General features: G+C 48.4%; 3 protein-coding genes across 6 annotated transcripts; all 3 read right to left on the bottom strand.

The window, feature by feature from the left end:
* Nucleotides 1–1,502: 1,502 nt before the first annotated feature.
* Nucleotides 1,503–5,373, bottom strand: ttc19 (tetratricopeptide repeat domain 19). 2 transcript variants are annotated; one of them, XM_049010403.1, is made up of 10 exons: nucleotides 5,092–5,373; nucleotides 4,804–4,895; nucleotides 4,535–4,645; nucleotides 4,297–4,335; nucleotides 4,153–4,209; nucleotides 3,996–4,057; nucleotides 3,817–3,911; nucleotides 3,180–3,334; nucleotides 2,304–2,466; nucleotides 1,503–2,150 (listed from the first exon to the last, which is right to left on the bottom strand). In XM_049010403.1, the coding sequence occupies exons 1-10, from the start codon at nucleotides 5,327–5,329 to the stop codon at nucleotides 2,008–2,010; spliced, it is 1,155 nt and encodes a 384-aa protein (XP_048866360.1). In that variant the 5' UTR covers nucleotides 5,330–5,373; the 3' UTR covers nucleotides 1,503–2,007. The 2 variants fall into 2 exon arrangements, with proteins under 2 accessions (XP_048866360.1, XP_048866362.1); XM_049010405.1 differs by having other exon boundaries at nucleotides 4,804–4,892; nucleotides 5,092–5,371.
* Nucleotides 5,374–5,731: 358 nt separating this feature from the next.
* On the bottom strand, nucleotides 5,732–12,143 carry faim2a (Fas apoptotic inhibitory molecule 2a). Of its 2 annotated transcripts, none has more exons than XM_049010407.1 (12): nucleotides 12,053–12,143; nucleotides 9,607–9,753; nucleotides 9,319–9,446; nucleotides 9,165–9,229; nucleotides 8,861–8,914; nucleotides 8,696–8,746; nucleotides 8,468–8,507; nucleotides 8,180–8,217; nucleotides 7,999–8,086; nucleotides 7,812–7,907; nucleotides 7,521–7,574; nucleotides 5,732–7,340 (listed from the first exon to the last, which is right to left on the bottom strand). In XM_049010407.1, exons 2-12 carry the CDS (start codon nucleotides 9,749–9,751, stop codon nucleotides 7,194–7,196), a joined length of 906 nt encoding a protein of 301 aa, XP_048866364.1. In that variant the 5' UTR covers nucleotides 9,752–9,753; nucleotides 12,053–12,143; the 3' UTR covers nucleotides 5,732–7,193. The 2 variants fall into 2 exon arrangements, with proteins under 2 accessions (XP_048866364.1, XP_048866363.1); XM_049010406.1 differs by lacking the exon at nucleotides 12,053–12,143 and adding an exon at nucleotides 11,848–12,042.
* Nucleotides 12,144–13,428: 1,285 nt separating this feature from the next.
* On the bottom strand, nucleotides 13,429–20,253 carry abcf2a (ATP-binding cassette, sub-family F (GCN20), member 2a). 2 transcript variants are annotated; one of them, XM_049010964.1, is made up of 15 exons: nucleotides 20,160–20,253; nucleotides 19,130–19,297; nucleotides 18,715–18,930; nucleotides 18,450–18,632; nucleotides 17,671–17,842; nucleotides 17,361–17,456; nucleotides 17,175–17,277; nucleotides 16,534–16,629; nucleotides 16,254–16,373; nucleotides 15,923–16,012; nucleotides 15,726–15,836; nucleotides 15,569–15,631; nucleotides 14,372–14,500; nucleotides 14,082–14,285; nucleotides 13,429–13,917 (listed from the first exon to the last, which is right to left on the bottom strand). In XM_049010964.1, the coding sequence occupies exons 2-15, from the start codon at nucleotides 19,257–19,259 to the stop codon at nucleotides 13,801–13,803; spliced, it is 1,830 nt and encodes a 609-aa protein (XP_048866921.1). In that variant the 5' UTR covers nucleotides 19,260–19,297; nucleotides 20,160–20,253; the 3' UTR covers nucleotides 13,429–13,800. The 2 variants fall into 2 exon arrangements, with proteins under 2 accessions (XP_048866921.1, XP_048866922.1); XM_049010965.1 differs by lacking the exon at nucleotides 20,160–20,253 and adding an exon at nucleotides 20,069–20,092.
* Between the last annotated feature and the right edge of the window lie 1,073 nt (nucleotides 20,254–21,326).

Raw genomic sequence — 21,326 nt, 5'->3', positions numbered from 1 at the left:
ACAAAAGATTACATTTATAATATAGTGCTTGTCTGCTCCAACTATGATAAAGTGGACAGCCGTGAAATGAGGCGCCCTGCACGTCATTCCTGACTTTGTTACGCTTCAGCAGTATCGGGCCTAGCCGATGTGGCGTCCTGTTCGAGTATCGCCGCCGTCCGAGGAAGAAGTGAAATTGTCTGGCAAGTCGGCGCCCTGGGCGGCCGCCTGTGTTGCCTATGACAAGCCCTGCATTCCAGAACAGCTGAATTTGAACGTCTGACATTATACTCATCTTGAACGGGTGCATGTTAAATGTATATAGCGCCAGATGTAGCACAAATAATCTGTCTTGCTTACTACAATTAGACGTGATACTACGTGAATTTTTTAAATCACTATTATCTGAAGTCGCGTGCAGCGGTTGACTGCGCATGGGTCCGCGTTTCGTACAATGTATAAGTGTGTTAAACCGAGAAATCAGATTAACAAACATAATCTTAAAGGTTTAAATACAATATTTAACCTGGTATAATAAGTATATAATTTATCCTGTGCCCAGAGTACCACCTATATTGATTAAAATGTGCGGCAATCTCACAAACTGGCATTGTAGTGCCCCCCAGTGTCCATGTCAGGCAATGACGCAGCCCCTGAGGTTTAACAGCACCGGTAATGGCCTGTTCATTCAATAAAGATTTCAAACAGAGAGATGATTTGTGCTGCTGGTTCTATAAGTGAGCTCATCCAAACAAATGAAACGTTAAAGGCCACGTCTGGGTCCTTCTTATTAAATGGGGCTGATGTTTTTTTTAATAAATAAGAAACTTTATTGATCCCTGGGGTAAATACCAAATTTCAATAGAAGGTTAAATTCAGTGAATTAAAATGTATTATATAGCCTTATGTCACATGGAGTTACCCAGAATGCCCTGTAACCTTTGGATTAAAGAAAGTTATTAAATGCAGCATTCATTTCTGATTATTATAGTGTTCCCAATGTATTTAGTAGCAACAACAGTATAGATTAGACAGGGATAGGTTTCTGGGGGCAGTTGGCTGCTTTGGCTTCTGGGAATGCAGATATGTCAGAAGCAAGCATGTATGTTTTACTGGATGCAAGGTCAGTGGCATCATGCTGCTCTTCTGCCATCTTAAGGGCGGCCAGGTCACTGCGTCTGTGACCAGAATCCAGGACTTACGGCTGGAAGTCAGGTGACATCCACATGTCTCACCATAAACATTACATACCTGTTATAATCTGTCGGTCTAAATTAACCCCAAACTCAGCTAAGGATGTGACAGTTTTCTGCCTGGGTTTGGGCCACTGCTTCTGAGACCAGAATTATAATCTTGCTGAAAGCATCTCTTAGCTGGATTAATGAGCGAGCTCAGACTAAGTAACATGAGGGAAACGGTCACTGTCTGAATGACCCACTCAGTTTGCAAAGAGAGGAAAACTCTGGTCGCAGAAGTGGAGCATAATTGCTTTCGTGGTATTAAATGGAAACTCCTCTCTAGTATTCCAATGTGCACCAAATCAAACAACATTTATTAATAAACATGGGAGATTGTATTGCAGGGCTTTACAGCGCAGTTAAGGCCCACGTTCGGGATGGCGGGACTCATGACCGCACCTTCTCTGTGGCGCTGCTTCACATGAGCGAGTCGGTCCTGGGGCAGGTGACTCCAGCTGGGGGGGTCACGGCGCTTTTCTTCAGCGTTGCCGGTTTCAGCCACTACATGTGGTGGTCTAACTGCGAGTCAAGTGACCGTCCTCCAAATTGCACAGGACTCCAGCCCCCGGGGACGAGCCTGACATCTGATTCAGCAAATGCACGACTGATAAATAGGGCAGTGATCTGATAGATAAGGTCTGCAGATCCATGGTGGGCAAAATTATTACAGGCTGTCTGTCACCGCCTGGTTTAAGCCCTCCTCCCAGTGCCCCCCACCTCCCCCAATGTCCCTTACATTTAGCCCCTGATTATCTGAATGGGGAGGGGGGGCTCCATCTCCATCAGGTTCTCAGGCCTGGCCCGCCTGTCCATCCCGCTTGCTGTCCAGCTCCTTCAGCCCTTCCTGAATGTTCTCCACCGCCTCGTTGTCACCGGCCGTCTTGGCCATCTCCAGTGCTTCCTGGTAGAGACGCGCTGACTCGTTCACCTGACCTGGCAAGAGAACATGATTGGTTATGGACTTAATCCTCTCACTTGATTGGTCCCCCACCCGTTTTAGAAACATACATCTGCTTTTGATATCGCCAGAATTACGGAACACAGCTGACTCGTTAAATGCTAAATGTTTTCACTGCAGCGCCTCACCCTGGTGTAGCAGGATGCCTGCCATGTTTCCGAGCAGCACGTGCTGCTCAGGGAATCGCGTCTCCTCGCCCAGCACCACGGCGTTCTTCACCTGGGCCAGTGCCTCCTCGTGGCGGCCCTGCATGTCCAGCACTGTGGCCAGATCATTCATCAGCACCAGGGTCTGCGGAACACACAGTGTCACAGTGCCCTCTACTGACAGCTGAGGGTAGAGCAGGAGGAAACCCTGCTCCATGCCCACACACACACTAGAGCAGAAATGTCCAACTCCACTCCTGGGGGAGGGGGGAGGCGGAGCCCTGCGCAATTTTGGGTTTCCCTTCAGTTAACACACCTGATTCAACTCCTTACACCACCTTGTGCCGATTACCACACAGCTCTTAAGCTGAATCATTTGTGGTGGAACAGGGAAAGAGCTGAGCTACACAGGGTTCCGGCCCCCCTGGATTGGAGTTTGACACCCCTGCACTAGAGGATCAATACCAAAATTTTGACTTTGATACTGATATCAGTTTTAGTACCTCAATTGATATCAAAACCAAACAATTACAGTGGAACACTCATATTTAAATATTCGTTAAAAAAACCAAACATATAAAATCAAAAATAAACATTATATTATCTGATCAGTATTTAGCTCAGCCTACTTTTCATCACTATGAAGTCACATGTAATGTTGTGATAATGCGCTATATAAATAAAATTGCATTGCACTGCATTGCATGTAGGCTAAACATCACAGTGCTACATCACACGCACACACAGTCGCGCTAAGACCACTGAAGTGTGCACACATTCACCTTCATGTGCAGTTTATTAACATAGGTAGGACTCAGAACAGGGAGCAGAGCCCCCTGCAGACTGCGGGCCCCGTACCTGTGGGTGAGTGTCGCCTTGCTCTCGCCTGCAGATCTCGAGCGCACGCTGGTAATCACTCCGTGCCTGGTCCAACCGACGCATGGCAGTCAGGTACCGGGCCCGCGAGTCCAGACACAAGCCCAGAAGCAGCAGCGTATCCTTCCGCTCCTCATCTGCGGTGGGGGGGGGGGGGCACAGCAGACCAGTGCACTCATGCACCCAGAGCCTAATCACACGATTGATTAGGCCATTTGGCCGAGCAGCGATTCGGATAGAACATCAATGAGAGACCATGCAAGCGGAAGAGATGGAGCTTCCCCACAAGGACAAACCAAACTGGAGGCTGCATTTCAGACAGTGTGTGAAAAGTCACTGTAAGTGCCTAGATAACAGGTGAATATCTTTGCAAGTGCTGGACATTTCAGGTCCAGCAAGTACAAATCCAGACCAGATTTTGTTTCTATCAACCAGCTGAGTACTCTGTGATTCTTTGCACTCAACTAGTTAGTAGAAACAAAATCCTGGTCTGGATTTGTACTTCCTGGACCTGAAATGCCCAACACTACTCTTAGCAACCTCACTCATTTCCCCCTATTTAATAATCTTCAATTAATCAATATCGAAAGCTACCTGAGGGGTGTGGTCAGGTTATTACCTGTAAGATTGTCTGAGGAAAGCTCTTTATGCTTGTCAATCTTGGCCTCAAGGGACTCCACACAGAACTGGAAACCATGCTCTGCCAAGTCATGCCTGCAGGGGGCGATGCATACAGACAGGCCAGCTGACAATATGAGCGTCTGGCTGCAGGCACAACCGGTCACTGCCCAAACTCACCGGTTCTGTGAGCCATATATGCTGGCCAGCTTCAGACTCATCTCGACCACAGCGTTGTCGTCCTGCCCCCACAAAAAGAACATTGGGAGAATAGGGCGTCACACGTTGCATGGCAGGGGGCAACATGGACCCTGGACAGATGGGCCATGTCACTCACCTCCGGGGTGCCCCCAGCCAGCAGGAAGCTCATGGCCGCTTTGAAAAGCTTCTCTGCCTGGGGGAAGGAGGAACACAAGCTCACTGCTCTGCCTCAGTGCCCATGGCTCATAATGCGTCTCCGAGGGGGGGGCGACCTATGTACCTCGGGCAGCTGACCTTGCACAAAAGCCAGGTTCGCCATCTGGAGAGAGAAAGACGACATCACTGATACCTGGTCCCTCACCCACAATATCCAGAATGAGGCAATGGGGTAAAAACAAGCCATGCTGTGGTGACTGTATTTAAATCACCATCATATTTTACTATAGTGCATCCAATACCCAGATATTACACAATATAGAGTATGACCATATAAAATAAAGTGCTATATGACACAGTACCATTGTGTAGGTGTAGATGATAGCCTGTGTGTTGTGGCTCTGGTGGGCCAGGCGGATGGCTTGGTGCAGGGTCCTGCTGGCTGCCTGGAACTCCCCCTGGATGATGCTGAGCTGAGACACACAACACAATCAGCGTGTCAGACAGGGAGCAGAACGCAGGGAACATGCTGCCTGCTCATCCATCAATCGGCCAACAAAACGCAACAGCCAACTGACTCTAAACCGGGATGGAGGACTCGCCGGTCACACATCAGTTCCGGCTGACATACCTTGGAGCGCTTCAAGAGCATAATGATCTCATCTTCTGTCTTCTTAGCTTCATCTTCTACATCGTCAGTCTTGGAGAAGAGCGAGAAAGCTGCTTTTAAGCAGAGAAAAGGAGGAGAGAGCAGACGACCTCTGAGTAAACCCGATCTGTGCAATCGCCAGGCACTTCTGACATAACATACATTAGACCCAAACCCCTTTTGGATCAGTACGGAACATGCTGCGAACCCCGTCTCTGTATTTAAAGACAGGCAGCAGTCTCATCGGTCATTAAGATCCGGTCACCTTACCCAAAGCGCTCCACAGTAGTGAAGGTTGTCGGGACCCGGAGCCCCCGGAGTTCTCAGCGGTACCGGGCAGCCGGAGCGGTTCGCTGCTCGCAGCGGACCTCGCCACTCCAGACCGGGACGTTGCTTCGCTAAAAGACAGCAGCCGGCCAGCCGAAGCTCCCAAGACAGTACATCGGTTCCGTTTCAGGAAGAACCTGGGAAGAGCGGAAAACGCTCGCTGCGCCATACAAGCCGCCATGACGCTCCAGCCGGCAAGGCGTACGTGATGACGTCAAGCAATGGAGGCACGCCCCTACAGTTTACTGGCTCGAGCCTGCACGCGTTCATGCACACGTGTATGAGCGTTGTGACTAAGGTCCGTTCATTTGGGTATGTAAAGACAGCCGAGTAGCAATTTTGATTTATTTGGATCAGACGTTTTAATAGATGAGCTGCTTTCTAGGCTTACATTTGAGCGGGATTCCTCTGTTCACACCTACAAATTCTGTTGATACAGCGTGCATATAGTCTGTCTCTAACGGACACAGCCAACTGAACTCAAAAACGGACCTTGGTATTTTCCCTAAGCATTTATACACTTCAAATAACTCTTAGCTTTCCACTAGCACGCATTCTTTAATGAAGCACAAAACGCTCAATATTCACAATAAAAGATTTTATTTTTTTGAACATACGAAGATACAAAATATAGATTTCTTTTGGCAGTAATACCGTCAGTGGCTGTGCTGTTACGACGAGCTCTGCTTTCACCCTGGGCCACGCACTGTCCACTGACACGTCACACCATACATGAAAAACAGGGCAGGGTCCTTGCAGGTGTGGTGACATTAGGAGAAACAGTCACACACACACACATCACAGGGCTACAGAAAGTGTCGAACATGGGTGGGCAGCTTCACAGAGGGCCGATGACAGGAGAGGTGAGTAATAGCAAATCCGGGTACGACCATCACATTGTGCTCACAGCTGCAGCTTGAATTAAATTCGCCCCGTTTATCCTTAAATGCATCCAATTTCTATTACCATACCAATCAATCATTTTTTTTGGGGGGGGGGGGGGTCTTAAGTACTATACCAGGTACATGTATAATGTAAAACATTTACATTTGCTTTCCAGAAAGGAAATGTACAAATGTCAAAAATGTGCCTTTTGTGCATCCAGCATATTAAACATCTACATCAAAGTCTATCTATGGTCCCTCCTGTCCAGCTAGCATGTAACCCACACACAGGTACACACACACACACACACACACACACACACACAGCATTAATACTGACTTTAAAATAACATTTACAGTTTAACATCGCTTAAATGTGCATGGAAGCACATTCACTTTATAGCACTTAACTGATTTCATCTTCTGGAACGTATTTCGAAAGAATTTCAATCAAACATGGCAGTTCATAACAGGGTTTCACCTACACTATTAACACAAAAGCATAGAAATAATGGGGCATTTTTTAAAAACACCAGCAACACTGTTGAGTGATCACAGCATCATACCATTCACTATGAAATATATAATGATTGTGTGTTGGATATTACAATGAGAGCCAGACGCTCTCGGATAAGAATACTCAATTTAAAAAGGAACCAGAGTTCAGCATGGTTCCGAATATGATTCATGTGTTTGAAAGACAAATCACATTTAAAAAGAAAAGCAATGGCACTTATATACATGGATGAGAATAATTAGAAAACTACTGAAGATACTTGAGGCCGCTGCAGGTAAGTGTGACAGTAAAAGTTAGCTGTTAACCAGAGAGAACTAAACTTATGATGCAACACTTGATGCTCAGCACCATAAACTACAAGCAGGACCTGTTATTAACAATGTGAGAAATAGACTCAGGGGAATGACTAACTTCGGGAGTAAGAGGATTCCTCACCATGGTTTAACATAGCACCAGTTTGAAAGATCAGTGCCACTCCTGGATGAGCATGAAACCCCAACTCAAAGCTAGCATGGGAAGCTAGGTGGGGGGGTGGGGCAGGCCAAGCTTGTCAATATCCTATAAAAGCACAAAGACTCGCTGCCACAGGGAGTCTCGGAGGGGGGGGGGGGGCACATGTGTTAGCAGGTATGTGCCATGGGCATTCACTCACGGCTCCCGAACAGCTGCAACAGGAAGAAGAAGATGTAGACGATGTCCATGTAGAGGCAGAGCGCGCCGAACACATGCTCCTCCGGGCTCAGGGAGTACCGCCGGTTCCCCATCAGGAGCTGCACGTCGAAGGCCAGGAACTGCAGTGGGGACAGGCACCGGGGCGGGGTCAGCCTGGCCCCACACAATGACCAAACAAACAAGCTCACCAGCAGTACCGATGTTTGCCACCACTCTCCAGTCACTAAAATGAAGGAGGCAGGGGCCTTGAAGTGACATTTAGAGTTGGGCCCCTAGACTGTAAAGCCGCTTCTGCTCACCAGAGTGAAGACCAGTGCCCCCAGTCCTGCGTAAGCTGTCTGCAGCCAGGGAATCTGATGGAAAGAGACCGACACATCATTTTTAAATCCATTATAGCAGTCTTAGCATTCAGTGTCTATACATTTATATTAATGACACTTACCTCAGCGATGGTGACAATGCAAATTAGGTGACCCTCTGGAGCTTTCCAGCACACCTCAGACAACTAACGCACGTTACACCGCTCCCCGAGCACACTGCCCCCCAGTGGCCGCATCCTGCATGCGTCAGAGCCGCCCATCACCACTTACGTAGCCGAAAGGCACGGTGAAGACCAGCAGCAGCCCGGTCATCATCAGCACCATCATGAGGGAGAAGATCAAGCCGTGGCAGAGAGTGAAGTCAAACTGGGGGACGAGGAGATGGAGAGGTGGTCAGTCTCAAATCGCTCATCGAGGGTCCACAACTCCTCTTCTGGGCCACGTGGGATTGGCACACCTTCGTCTGGAAGCAGAAGAGTGTGACCCCCAAGCAGACCAAGGCACAGATCCCAACGCAGAGCAGCACCACCCGGGTGTTGTGGTAGCTATGGAGACAAGACAGGGGCGGGAAGAGTCATCAGAGCGGGTCCACGGCAAACACTCCGCCATGACAGCCTCGCACGTCCATGGCACCGTACCTGGCCAGCATCCCTGCCATGTAGGACATCGCCAAGGTCTAGAAAGAACAACAAGATCATCACCACCTTCACCAGAGCCGAGCTGTGCGCAGAGAGAAGCCTCCTCCTAATGTTGTCAGACTTGCTCGCCATTGGGAGCAGATGCACACTCCAGGTCATGTGACAAGGCAGCCCCGCCCACAAGCCACAGAGGCTGCCGCTATTTGAACTGTCAATGTGTGCTCTACAGGTCTGTAACCAAGAGCAATGGCGGGCCATCTCTGGATCAGTCACGCATAGGATACTCACAAAGATGCTCAGAAGTATGAGGTTGGTGGGATGACGTCGTCTGGAAGGAAGTTGAATAAATAAATCAGCAGAAATGTGCCATCAGCGGCCTGCTTACCAAGCTCCAAATCCATCATATGAAAGCTAGTTTATTTGAAGACCAAAATTGATACTTGATTTCCACGCCCATCTCTGTTCCCACGGGCGGCGCATGCAGCCAGCCCTAGTAACGGAGGGGTGTGGCCTTACCTAGCACTCGTGCTGCACGCCAGCACCAGGTACGTCCCCATGAAGGTGATGCTGCGGAGGGAGACACAGAGGTCACCGGCCACATCTGGATACACACACTGCCTGCGGTGCCCAGACTTGACAAGGTGAAGGTGTGTGTCATCACCGGGCATAGGAGCCACTTACTAAGAGGCCAGATACAGCACACGGTGGAACTGCACAAACATCCTGACCTGCTCGCTGCGAGAGAAGTGGGGAGACAAAGGAAGGAGGAGTGGAGAAGAGAACGTAGGACAGGAGGGGCGAGGAGGGCGGAAGAGAACAGAGGAGGGGAGAGCAGAGGAGTCAGCCGACATGCATCATTTCCACTCCCTTATCAGACAAAGATAATCAGCCTCCAATGACCGTGCCATAGGGGCCTACAATGAACTCGAAGGTTGACTTCTGGTACCAGCATCTGGTAAAGTCTCTCAATTCGGGGCCTGCTTACCAGAATGTGAAGAGAGCCACGACGCCGAAGGTTACCATCAGCTGGAGCATCAGGATGGCAAACACCTGCGCGGAGGTCACCAGGTCACATTAGTGGCTCACGGACCCGCCCTGCAGCTCCAGAGCCCAGTCCAGCCTAGCTAAAAGACTCCCACCTTACGGATAAACATGCGCCGGATGCTTTTGTCCTCCCAGCCGCTCCCGCTGAGCCCGTCCCAGCTGTCGCTGGGGTCCGAGTACGGTGAAGACACATCAGAGGCATAGGGGTTAGAGTAGCCCGGGCCTACATAAGGGAGGAGGGGCATTAGGACCGGGCGGATGCTGACTGCATGTAAAGCACCCTGAGTTCGAGAGCCAGGCAGAGAGCACCAGGTGAACGACAGTGGGTGGGCAGGGGGCAACACTAAGAAAAGGCAGGGTAGCAGAATTGCAGGGTTACTCACTGGGGCTGGGGTGCACGTACGCCCAGCTCGGGTGGAGGGGCACACAGGGAGGAGCCTGAGCGGTGCCCGCCAGACCTCTAGGGCCCTGAGGCTTGTCTCCAGCTGTGGCTTCAGTGTAGCTGGGGGGTTCGGTGGGCACATTCATGACTGGGGGGTGGAACAGGGTGCAGGGGGTTAGACGGGCGTCCATGTCAGTTCCGATGTCTGCAAACGGTTTAATGGTTTGGCAATACAGGCCAGCACTAGCCAAGACAGAGCTCAGAAACTACACTGTTATTTCCAGACGGCACCATACCAGACACAGCCACATGTCACAGCCTGCAGTCAAACCCAAACACATAAGGTAGAGCCAGATACGGGGACCTTATGCCAACTACAGTCAATAAGTGATCAATTTTGGGTTGCCAGCTTTGGTCAGTTGGCTGGAGTGAGATTTTCAAGTCGAGACAATTCACATGCATGGTTAGTTTAATTTATTAGTTTATTTAACAGGGGCCATGTACAGAAAAAAATCCTGCACCACAGTTAGCTATACAGCTAATTTACATCTGTGGTCCCTGGGCAAGAGGCTGAAAAAAATAACATCATTCTAAAACAACATAACATCTAACGGATACATATAATAACCACAAGATCATCTCACTTAACATTATAAACAATAACACATAAATACGCATACACAAAGACACTACACTACTATCAACACATATATGACAAGAACACTACTATCAACACATAACAGCGTATATAAAAATGATTAATGAGTTAATGATCACATCTTTGATTAGCCTTCAGCCATGTCTTCAAAGATATTTTAAACTGGCTGAAAGTCTCTAATATGAACTGGAATTGAATTCCGTTTTTCAACCACACTAATAGAGTGAGCTGACTGGCCAAAAGAGGTTTTCCTGAAACTAGCATAACAGTCACCTCTCATAGAGGACCCAGACACTCTTCATTTATCTCTGCAAGATATACATTGTTTGAGGGGTGGCAGTGCCAGATCATGAACAAGTTTATACATAAAGCACATATCAGCAAAACAAAACTTTCAAAAGACCATCCATCCATCCATTTTCAAAACCACTTATCCTACTGGGTAGCGGGGGGTCTGGAGCATACGGAACCTACAGGCAATCTAGCAACTCCAATTAGCCTCAGCATGTTTTTAGACTGTGTGGGGAAACCGGAGTACCCGGAGGAAACCCCACGACGACATGGGGAGAACATGCAAACTCCACACACGTGACCCAGGCGGAGACTCGAACCCGGGTCCCAGAGGTGTGAGGCGACAGTGCTAACCACTGCACCATGCCGCCCCCACCTTCAAAAGTCAATAAATTGTATTTTGTTATGATGGTACAATAATGGCAATTTCTTGTTTTTTTTTTTATCCAGAATTTTTATAGCCCATTTATAGAGAATGCCTAAGGGTTGTAAGTCACACCTGCCTGTGCCCAGCTTGTAGAGCAATAGGATAGGTGAGGAAAAAATCATGGAATCTGAAAACAATTTAGCGGCAGGAAGTGATAATTGGTGTATAATATACCTAAAATTAGCTAAACTAGCTCTGACACATTTGGATCTTTATGTGCTTTTTAAAAGTTAAATTGGAATCAATAATTACACCCAGAATATTAAAATTATCAACAGTATTTATTACATCCCCCTTAACAACGATATTGGGTTGTTGTTTTATGCCACATTTCTTAATGGAGAAGTACAAGGCTACTGTTATACTCACATTAAGAGTAAAACAATTATACATGTAACAGTTATATTACATAGTCTTGTACATAGTCTGTAGGGTTTGTTTACCATCCCAACGCTTTTAATGTAGATAATTTTAGGTTTATAATAGAATAATACAGATTTGCCGTAAGATTTCTTACGCGATCGTGACAGTCTGAAAGCATCAATGTCACGTCAGAAGCGCGAGTGGGCAACCTTGTTAATTAATCATTTTTCAGCTTACCTGAGGGTCACGGGCGGGCACAAAGCATAAAGATACCTGTAGAGCAAGCTTACTGTTCAAAACGTACGGTGTGGTTATTGACTACTTTGTTAAATATAAGGAAACCGTTTAAAAAACAATTACGGTTCCTCCAAGGCCGCTTGGATATGTGTGGAGGCGCAGTCAACAAACGGACCGACACCAACAAGCTCACGGCAAACCTGCCACTAAAATGATTTTTACAGTCAAACTTTTCTGCTGCACTTAAAGCAAGTATCAGCCGGTACCTGAATTTCAGTCTTTCGGCGCCTTTCCGAACCTCAACCGTACTTTTGTATATCTGTATACAAAAATGTGCGCTGGAGCGGCTGTACACGGCACGACTGGGAAAGGAACGGAAATCGAGGCATTTCAACAGTACGGAGGCGCCATACCCGGGTTAAACTAGGCGAACACGAGCTAAAACGTATTATTTCAAAGCATCACTCTTACCTGCAAGAGAGAGGTGACTCAAAAATGACGGTACCTGCTAGCGAGAAAGAGGAAACAGTCCCTCCGGTGACGCAAGCGGCCACGTGCGCCGCCAGGCATTGTTGGAAATGGAGTCCATATAGGTACTCGTAGGGTTTGTACCCAGCGTAGTAGTATGGTGGGTTTTAGTCTTTAAAAAAACCCGTTTATGTTTTTTATGTTTTTAAAAGACAGCTTGATACAGTCTGTTCAGTCATCCTCCCCTAGTTCCAAGAAACTGAACACATTACATAATATGAATAGTACTAACCTCAACAAAAAAATGATGAAAGAAACCATGACAGAATCCTCTGGTTGCCATACACCAATGTACTTCTCTTAAATAGCAACTGAAACTCAGCATTACACACAAAGCAAAGCATCATGAATAAAAAGAACCTTCAGAAGAACAACGAACTCCAAACTGCAAAGGAGGGCAGGCCTCAAACCAAGGAAGTATTTATTTTTATTTATCAGATGTTTTTGTCCAGAGTGACATAAAAATACAGGAGATATTAAGAATTAATGACGAGAATGGCAAAAATCTTTCACTTGCAGCACATTATTGCGAGTTGCCTGTTATCATGGACTGAGCTTCACTAAACGCTACAGCCCTGTTCCATGGGTCGCTGTCCAAAGGGCATTTTCACAGGGATCCTGCGTGGGACCAGCTGGCATAAAGCAAACCAGAAATACAGGTAAGAATGGCCTGGACTGTGCATCGCCTGGAATATAGAAGTTTTAACCATCAGATATCTTATGGGTATTTTATTTAGACTTTTGTCTTGAATTCAAGAAATCAATTACACCAAAATGGTGTACTACTCCTAGTGTCTGATAAATATGGAATAGCATGTAAATCATTCCCTCCTGTGGGCCAAGCTACACCGGTAGCCAGAGCTAGCACAGTGAACTAGGTTGTCAAGAAACACAGGCGGCAGCGTGCAGCTCAGAACGGGCTGAAGCTGCACTCCGATCCTTGATTTAGACAAAAGCATCTGCTAAACAAATGCAAACCTGTTGACCGATTTTAAAACCCCATTTTGACTTTAGTTACTCAGAGGAGAAGTAGCAGACTAGAGACACACAACATCCAGGTCTCAGAAAAACTGTTCAACACAAACATTCTTCATAACTTCCAGGGAAATAGTTTACCTAAATACAGGTAAAAGATGCTCCTCTAAAGAACGTGTGATAAAGTGAGAGTAAATGACACCGAAACCAGCTTATAGGGCCCAAAACAATCTGTCTTTATGCCAGTAATCCATCTGAACAGCCTCCACCCTCAAAAACACCAACATTAGTGGTCCTACTGCAGTCGGCATCAAACAGGGATGGGAAGTAAAACTATCACAATGGAAGTTTACTTATTTATTCAGACAAACCCATTATTGTAAATACAATGTTAAATAAATGACAAAATAAAAGCTCTTGAGTGGGAAGGAAATCTAAAAGTGATTCAGTCCCATTTGTGTGGCTGCAGATACATTTAAAGGAAGATTAAGTGCAAACGTCACTGAAACAGCTTTATTCGGAGAGACTAGGGCAAGCCTACTGTGACGAGACTGACATCCTCACTGAAGATGGTTCATGAGGGAGACCTGGAATTTTGCAAAGAGATGGGGGGGGGGGGGTGTACTGCCAGTTCAGCATGCTTCCAAACAGCCATGACTGAGGGGAGGAGGGGAGGAAGCTTCATGAGGTTTCTGATGGTGCCACCTGGACAATGTTCAGATGTCATGCATCTGTTTGTCGATTTTGGATTTCAAGTGCTCCTTGTATGCCAAGATGTCCCTGTTCCATTTAGTGATGGTCTGCTTCTCACAAACCCAGATTTCCTGAGCCACCTGTGTGGGAACACAAAGACAGATGCAGGAGGTGGGCATCCAATCCAACACTATGGAGAAATGGTGACCAGCGGCTTACAGTAGGTCAAGAGGTTCTAGAACATACACGACTAATTCCAAGTGAATTGCACGTGGAGATTACAGAGATGGCTGTGGAAACGTACCTGTTGGATCAGCCTGAAGTCATGGCTGACCAGCATCATGCCGCCCTCAAAGTCATTGATGGCTTCTGCCAGGGCGTCGATGGTCTCAATATCCAAGTGGTTGGTGGGCTCATCCAGGAAGAGCATGTGAGGGTTCTGCCAGGCCAGCCAGGCAAAGCAGACCCGGCACTTCTGCCCATCTGACAGGTTCCTGATGGGGCTCACCTGGAGGAGGAATAGGAGCGGCATGGGCTTACAGGCAACCGCGAAGAAGAGCTTCAAGGGGGACCCGCTTTCGACCGAGGGCTCACCTGCTGCTTTCCAGTCAGTCCATAGCGACCGATGATCTTCCTCATCTCCTCTTTCTCTTTGATCTCAGGGTAGCACTTCATCATGTAGTCCAGTGGGGACAGGTCCAACTCCAACTGCTCAGTCAGATGCTGTGAAGGACCACCTTAAACAGTCAATGTTTCAGCCCAGAAGCAATCGTACATCTGACCGTACATTTCGACAGAGGTACCTTACCATCCTGCTCACAGAAAGCTCAAAAGGACATGACCTCTTAGCAAGTAATTTCAGACTGAGAGCTGCACATGGTCACAACCCCCCACCCCAGAATGCCCTGATACCCTAAAGCAGAGGCTTGTTTTAGTGTTGCGCAGCTGATCAGATAAACGCTTCGGTCCATTTTTTATCAACGCGCCGTCGCACTGAGAACATACTGCTTGGCGACGGCACTATAATTCGGCCTTTTGTTTACATCACATCAGTGCAGCAACCTGAGCCTGTAGAGGGCGCCTCAGAGCACACTGACAACCAGGGCTCTCAAACCTCATCCACCCAGTTTGTCAGCCTGAAAAGCAGGTCACTATCATAGAGACAGAAACTTCAGCACTATGGCTGAGCATGAGTACCGACAGTACAACACTCTCAGCTTGGAGCCAGCTGGGATCAAGGCTGCACAGTTTCCTGTAGTTACAGCCTCGAATCAAGCATATACAACTCAGGAAGAAATTGAGATCACTACTTAAAAAAAGTCTGCATTTATAAATCTGGGTTTAATCCTGGTTCTGCTGGCAGAAGGCTGCACTGCGAGGCAGGCTGCTTCCAGGCTCAAAGACAGCAGTACACAAGAAGGTGAAGCAGGAGACAGTGGAAGTAACCAATAACCACCTAGGTAGACTGTCAACTTATCCAGCAGTTTCTCATAAATTGGACCTTCAAAAAAAATTGGGAAAAAGATTGATGTGATGTGAAGTGCACTTTTAGGACAGTTCATAACAGGCTTCTAGATGCAGGACCAAAGATCCATAAAGCAAGGAAGAAGCCCTTTATTAATGAGAAGCAGGGAAGAGCCAAACTGGAGTCGCAAAAATTTTATACGCAGGTGCATAACCATAAACTGAGAAATAAGTGAAACTGAAAATTCTACTGCGGTCTCAATTTCTTCCCAGAGCTGTTTGTGTTTCATCTGAATTAAACGGAAGGCAAGAGCAGTCGTACATTACCTGGTGGTATCTGCCGATCTTAACATGAGAGTGTTTCCTAATCATACCATCGGTGGGGAGAAGCTGAAATAGAGAGGACGTGTTAGACCACTGGTCACTACACAGCAGGTGAATATTCACAGCAGATTGAGGACCTGACAACGAATGAGCTCCACACCTCGCCTGCAAGGAGCTTCAGCAGCGTGGACTTCCCAGCCCCGTTCGGGCCCACCAGGGCCACCCGCGTGTCCAAGTCTATGCCGAACTCCAGGTTCTTGTATATGCAAGGCTGGAACACAGAGCCGGGAGCGATGTCAGGCCCACGGCACCAACCGCAGCACCAGCGTCACGTCCAGAGAAACACGGGAAACTCACCGAGTCATCCGAGTATCTAAAGCTCACGTTCTGAACCATGATAACTGGAGGAGGTATCTTCCCACAGGGAGGAAAATAAAATGACAGGGTCTGCAGAGACAGCAAACGGAAAGCCAACAGATCAGCCCGTGGAGCTGAGCCCTGAGGTCCGGACAGATCCGCAGGCCGGCCAGAAAGCCTAAAGCCTATTCAATGCACTGAATATCAAAGGCGACCATCACTCTTAAAGAATTACTGGGGATCATTCTTTCACCAACAAGCCAGGATCCCCAAGCAGCTTCAGGGTTCATCGCGCTCAACTGCCGTAAATGGGCACCGACCCCAGACACACCTTGTCATTCACGACGCGCTCCGTCAAGCCCGACGCCACCATCTTCTGAAGGGTCTTCTCTTTGCTCTGCGCCTGCCGGGCCAGCTTGGCAGAGCCGTGACCGAACCGTGCGATATAGTTCTAGGCCAAAAACAAAAAGTGTAAATCACATGTGATCTGCATGCCGTGGAGGTACCAATCTGACACGGCAGATCAGAAGGTATATGCAACATACCATATGGAACTTGGAACTTCACAGGCTGCAGTTAATACCACATGACCACAGGGGGGCAGTGCTCACCTTCATGTGTGCGATCTGGTCCTGCTCCCAGTTGTACCTTTTCATTTGGTTCTCCTCCAGCTCCTCCCTGGTCTTCACATACTGGTCATAGTTACCCTTTAATACAAACACAGGCATTAACGCTGCGTGAATCTAAACACTCAGCAAAGGTGCTCAAAGGATGTGACCAATTGGCAGTCATTTCAGATTGAGCTGCACATGCTCACGACCCCTCATCCCCCACCCCAGAAGGCCATGACACCCCGATATCAGAGACTTGTGGTGCTGTTGCGCAGCTGATCAGATAAACGCTTCGGTCCATTTTTATCAACGCACCGTCGCACTGAGAACATACTGCTTGGCGACGGTACTATAATTCGGCCTTTTGTTTACATCACATCAGTGCAGCAACTCAAGCCTGTAGAGGGCGCCTCTGAGCACACTGACAGAGAACGTGAATCACAAACTGAGATTGGTTAGCTAGATAAACACCAGATTTACAGTGTGCCAGTTTAAACAGACTTCTTCGTTCACTTACATTTAACCCAGACTACCTTAAATCCGACAAGTTCTCTTGCAAACCGAGAAATCCAGCTTTGCGATACAGGCCTCGGGTCTACCGAGCCTCACCCAGCCACACACAGGAGAGCCCAGTCTCCTACCGTGTAATACTTGAGCTTTCGCTGGTGGAGATGGGTGATGTTGGTGCACACGCCGTTCAGGAAGTCTTGAGAGTGAGAGATCAGGACGAGGATACGCTTAAACCTGCGCAGAGGACAGAGGCGGTATGAAGACTGACAGAAAATGGCAGCAGAAATGGATGGCAGCGGCAGCCAAGGCGGACTTACTGTTTGAGCTCCTCCTCCAACCACACACAGGCGTCTAGGTCCAGGTGGTTGGTGGGTTCATCCAGCAGCAACATGAACGGCTTGATGAACAGGGCTCTGTCACAGGAGGCACGTGGGTGAGAGGTGGCAATTTTGGGAAGGAGAATTCCACAGCCAGGGTGGCGCGGGTCAGTCTACGCTTTCTCCAGAATTCTCATCGCCCCACTGCACTGAGAACATACTGCTGGGCGGCGGCGCTCATCCGGCCTTTTATTACATCATATCCGCGCGCGACTCTGTGGCCCCACGGCGGAAGGGGCGGAGTCCTCACCTGGCTAGGGCCACACGCATGCGCCAGCCGCCACTGAAGTCCTTGAGCTTCTTGCGCTGCATGGCAGTGGTGAAGCCCAGGCCGTGCAGGATGCGGGAGGCGCGCACCTCGGCCTTGTCGGCGTCCAGCTCCTCCAGACGCTCGTAGAGCTCCATCAGTTTCTCGCACTCGGCTGAAGGGACACCGGCACATTACATCAGTATGGTTTGGCAAAACCCAAACTGTACCCTAAAAGTCCAAGATGTTACCAGCTGTTAAGACAAACTGCATTCATTTAAAAAGATTGACAAAAAAAAAAAAATGAGTCAGCACTGGAGGTGAGAATGGATTATGACCAGCAATTACAGGTTAATTGAAAAAGTCAGCAGTAACTATAAATGCTGACAACTTTTTTGATGGAGGGTAGAAATGTCAAAATTGTTGTCACTGTAGACACACCACAACACACAGTGCACTAAAAATGTGCTCTTTGCATTTTACCTCTGCATTTATATGATTTTGTGACATAGTAGTGGACAACTATTATTAAGTAGCAGTGTATGGGAGCGGTACCTTGCTGGTCAAGGATTCAAACCAGCAACCTCTCAATCCCAAGCTTGCTTCTCTAATCATTAGGTCACCACTGCACAGCAAACGTATATTCTAGTTTTGAAAAGGGACACTTCTGAAATATTAAAGGTTCCTGAAAGCGATAAATCTAGTATGTTATTAAATCTGAAGGCAGTAAAAGGGACAATGTGTTTAAGTGAAAATGCAGGCTGCGCCCAGTGCAAACTCACAGTCCTCGTGGGCCAGGCGCTCAGCCTCCTTCTCCAACTGGATCCTCTCCTCGTCCACCTCCATCACGCACTGCAGCGCCGTCTTCTCACTGGGGGCCATCTCTCGCGTCAGGTGGTAGATGTCGATGTGCTCTGGGATGGGGACTTCTCGGAGGCCGATCGCCGACAGCAACATGGACTTTCCTGACGTAGGAAAGGAATCGTTCATAGGGTGGCATATCCAAGCAGCGGCCACTGAAGAGCGCCGGCGTCGGGCGGGTCGTACCGGTGCCGTTGAGGCCGATCAGCCCATAACGACGGCCCGAGTTGAGCTCCAGGCTGGTGTCACTGAGCAGCTCCTGGCCGTGGAAGGTGAGCGACAGACTGCTGATGTGCACGTCCGTGCTGTTGGGGTGGGACGCCAGTACGCCGGTCACTGCCCTCGCCTCGGTCTTCTTCAGCTCAAACTCATCCATCTCCTTCGTCAGGCTGGCTACCTCGGCTACAGAGAAAGCAAAAGCCTGAGAGGAAGATCAGATCACTTGGGCGTTCAACCACTCCTGCCGGGACAAGGAGTTCTGGTGCTTTAATGCCAACTGAGTACACAAACCCTTCATCTGCTGAATGCCAACCTGCCTGTTCTAGTCAAAGGCTGGAGTCAGACAGCATCTTAATGTACCCCAGTGGCGAGTCTCTCTTACCACTGTCCACTGCTTCGTTCTCCTGGCACTCGGGATCCCCGTTCACCTCATCCGGCTTCTTGGTGCGCTGGCGAGCCTTGGCGGCCTCCTTCTTCTTGGCGGCCTTCTTCTTAGCCAGATCAGACGGCATGGCTGCAGACCCCCAGGAGTATCCGACAAGACAGCAACCTACGAAGCATATGGCTTAAAGTTCCGAGCATGGACACGCGAGTGATCATCATGAACAGTAAAAATCACCCCAGTTAAAATACTAATATGACACCCAGAGGCTTTGTGAGTATAACACTTTAAAGGGTTTACATACACTAAAGCTGCAGTGTTAAGATTAAAATTCAACAAATTTAAATACACAAATCGTCCGTTTTTAAATACTAATTGAGCAAAAACCTCTCTTGCACAAGTAAACAGGTTACAAACCGGCACCAACAAAGGAGATACTACACGTGGTGACTCCATAGAAGAACACCCCCCCCCCCATTCTGGGAGCGATCCCCCCGGCGCCGTACCCTTTTCCGGACAGATCCCCTCCCCCACCCATGTCGCTATAGCCATTTCAGGAGAGAACATCGTCCCCTCCTCTTTCAGTTCCCGGACGCGGCACCTTCTTCCGGACAGACCCCCCCCCTACCGTGGGCGGGCGGCTTAAAGACGCTGTGCGGGCCCTGGGGCCCCGCGAGGCGTACGGCCGACAGGAGCACTAGGCCCGGCATCCATTTCGCTTTTACAATGAGCTCCATTCAGCTCCACCTGAGGCTCACCACAGCGACCGCGCACTCCACCAAACAAGGGCGACCCGGAGGATCTGGGAGGGCAAAGCGGCACCTGAAGCGGCATCGGGCCGGCCCGCATCCACGCCACCCGCACCGCAACGTGACAGACAGTCAGAGAGCTGCGCGGTTAACCGGCACCGCCTTACGTGTACACGGGCGCTGACAGTACCTCTTCAAGACCGTACATTTAGACAGAATAAGGAACGTTCGGTAACGGGATCGTAAAGCCAGTCACACATTTCCGCAGCCCAACACCATACCTTCGCTCTCGACTGCCGGCGATTCTGAGGAGGAAAAACCCGTACGGCCGCGCGTGTCTCTAACGCCGGAGAGGACAATCTGATTGGTTTGCGTGCAGCGCGAGGCTGACATCATGCGACTGCTCGGCATTCTGGGATAGGTAGTCTTTCGTGATTTCGATGCGGCAAAATCCGCTCAACGAAAACAGTGCGGCATATCAAATACTGCTGGCAAAAGCTTTAAATGCCTTAAGCACGCTGTTCCCTGACTTATGTCTTTGCTTCGGTATTAAGATCACTTCATACATTTTTTTATGAAATCGCATAAAGAATCAATACACTTAAGAACTTTTTATTTATCTATGCGTTATATTTATACCTAAAGTGTACTCAACACATGGTTTACACACAAAATTGCTATTATATACCAAGCCCGATGCCACCATCATTTTTCGTGGAAAGTCATGGAACCATGCAAGGTGGGTACTGTGCCTGTGATCGGAAGATCTCTAGTTCAAATACCTGCAAAGTGATTTTACTGTTCAGCCCTTGAGCAACGCCCTTAACCCCATTTGACAATTGGGACTGGTTGACCTAGCTTTCTAAACTACATGTCACTTTGAATGAAAGTATCTGTTAAAAATAAATGCTAATATACACGTAAAATATTCATGTGTCTGGAATGTCCAGGGAGCTGGAGTGGGCATCTGGCATATCGGGTATTTTCCCAGTCTGATGAGTAGGTGGTGCGCGGCCAACAAAGTTTATTTTAGCAAAATGTATAACTCAAAAAAATAACATGGGAGACCAATGATAATTTACTGTGGGGCCATGGAGGACCCCAAAGTCCGGTGCCGTTTTTAAGCCCAGTCCAACCCTGCTGGAGTCTATATTACAGTATATTAGCTCACAGCATTATTATACAGGCCCAATGCAAAATTCAGCTGGGCAGAGGGACTCCTGGTCTGCAAACTTTACCCTATCCCCCGCTTGATATCAGGTCATCATGCAAAATTCGCCTCCGCCGACGGGAACTCTTTCCGAGCAACCCCTCCCCTTGTCGCCCAACACCCCCGCGAAACCTCTCCTCCGCCCGATATGTATTGCCTTCCTCTGAACAGAAAACAGAAGGATGACCGTACTGTATTAGAAAAAAGAAAAACGTAGGACGGGCCAGAGTAAATGAAA

This window comes from Brienomyrus brachyistius, chromosome 4 (assembly GCF_023856365.1).
Source record: "Brienomyrus brachyistius isolate T26 chromosome 4, BBRACH_0.4, whole genome shotgun sequence".
Classification (NCBI taxonomy): Eukaryota; Metazoa; Chordata; class Actinopteri; order Osteoglossiformes; family Mormyridae; genus Brienomyrus; species Brienomyrus brachyistius.
Note: the sequence above shows the minus strand (reverse complement) of the source record. Positions and strands in the feature narration are given on the sequence as shown.

Excerpts from the sequence above, each read along its gene's own strand:
- ttc19 (XM_049010403.1), bottom strand. The coding sequence starts at position 5,329 with ATGGCGGCTTGTATGGCGCAGCGAGCGTTTTCCGCTCTTCCCAGGTTC. Across the intron at positions 3,912-3,995 it reads ATATATGGCTCACAGAACCG|GCATGACTTGGCAGAGCATG; the intron begins GTGAGTTTGGGC and ends CGCCCCCTGCAG. Across the intron at positions 2,151-2,303 it reads AGGCATCCTGCTACACCAGG|GTCAGGTGAACGAGTCAGCG; the intron begins GTGAGGCGCTGC and ends TTCTCTTGCCAG.
- faim2a (XM_049010407.1), bottom strand. The coding sequence starts at position 9,751 with ATGAATGTGCCCACCGAACCCCCCAGCTACACTGAAGCCACAGCTGGA. Across the intron at positions 8,508-8,695 it reads GCGTGCAGCACGAGTGCTAG|ACGACGTCATCCCACCAACC; the intron begins GTAAGGCCACAC and ends ACTTCCTTCCAG. Across the intron at positions 7,908-7,998 it reads TCTTCTGCTTCCAGACGAAG|TTTGACTTCACTCTCTGCCA; the intron begins GTGTGCCAATCC and ends CTCGTCCCCCAG.
- abcf2a (XM_049010964.1), bottom strand. The coding sequence starts at position 19,259 with ATGCCGTCTGATCTGGCTAAGAAGAAGGCCGCCAAGAAGAAGGAGGCC. Across the intron at positions 17,843-18,449 it reads GCGCCTGGCCCACGAGGACT|CCGAGTGCGAGAAACTGATG; the intron begins GTGAGTTTGCAC and ends GTGTCCCTTCAG. Across the intron at positions 16,013-16,253 it reads AGCGCGTCGTGAATGACAAG|ACCCTGTCATTTTATTTTCC; the intron begins GTGTGTCTGGGG and ends CTGTCTCTGCAG.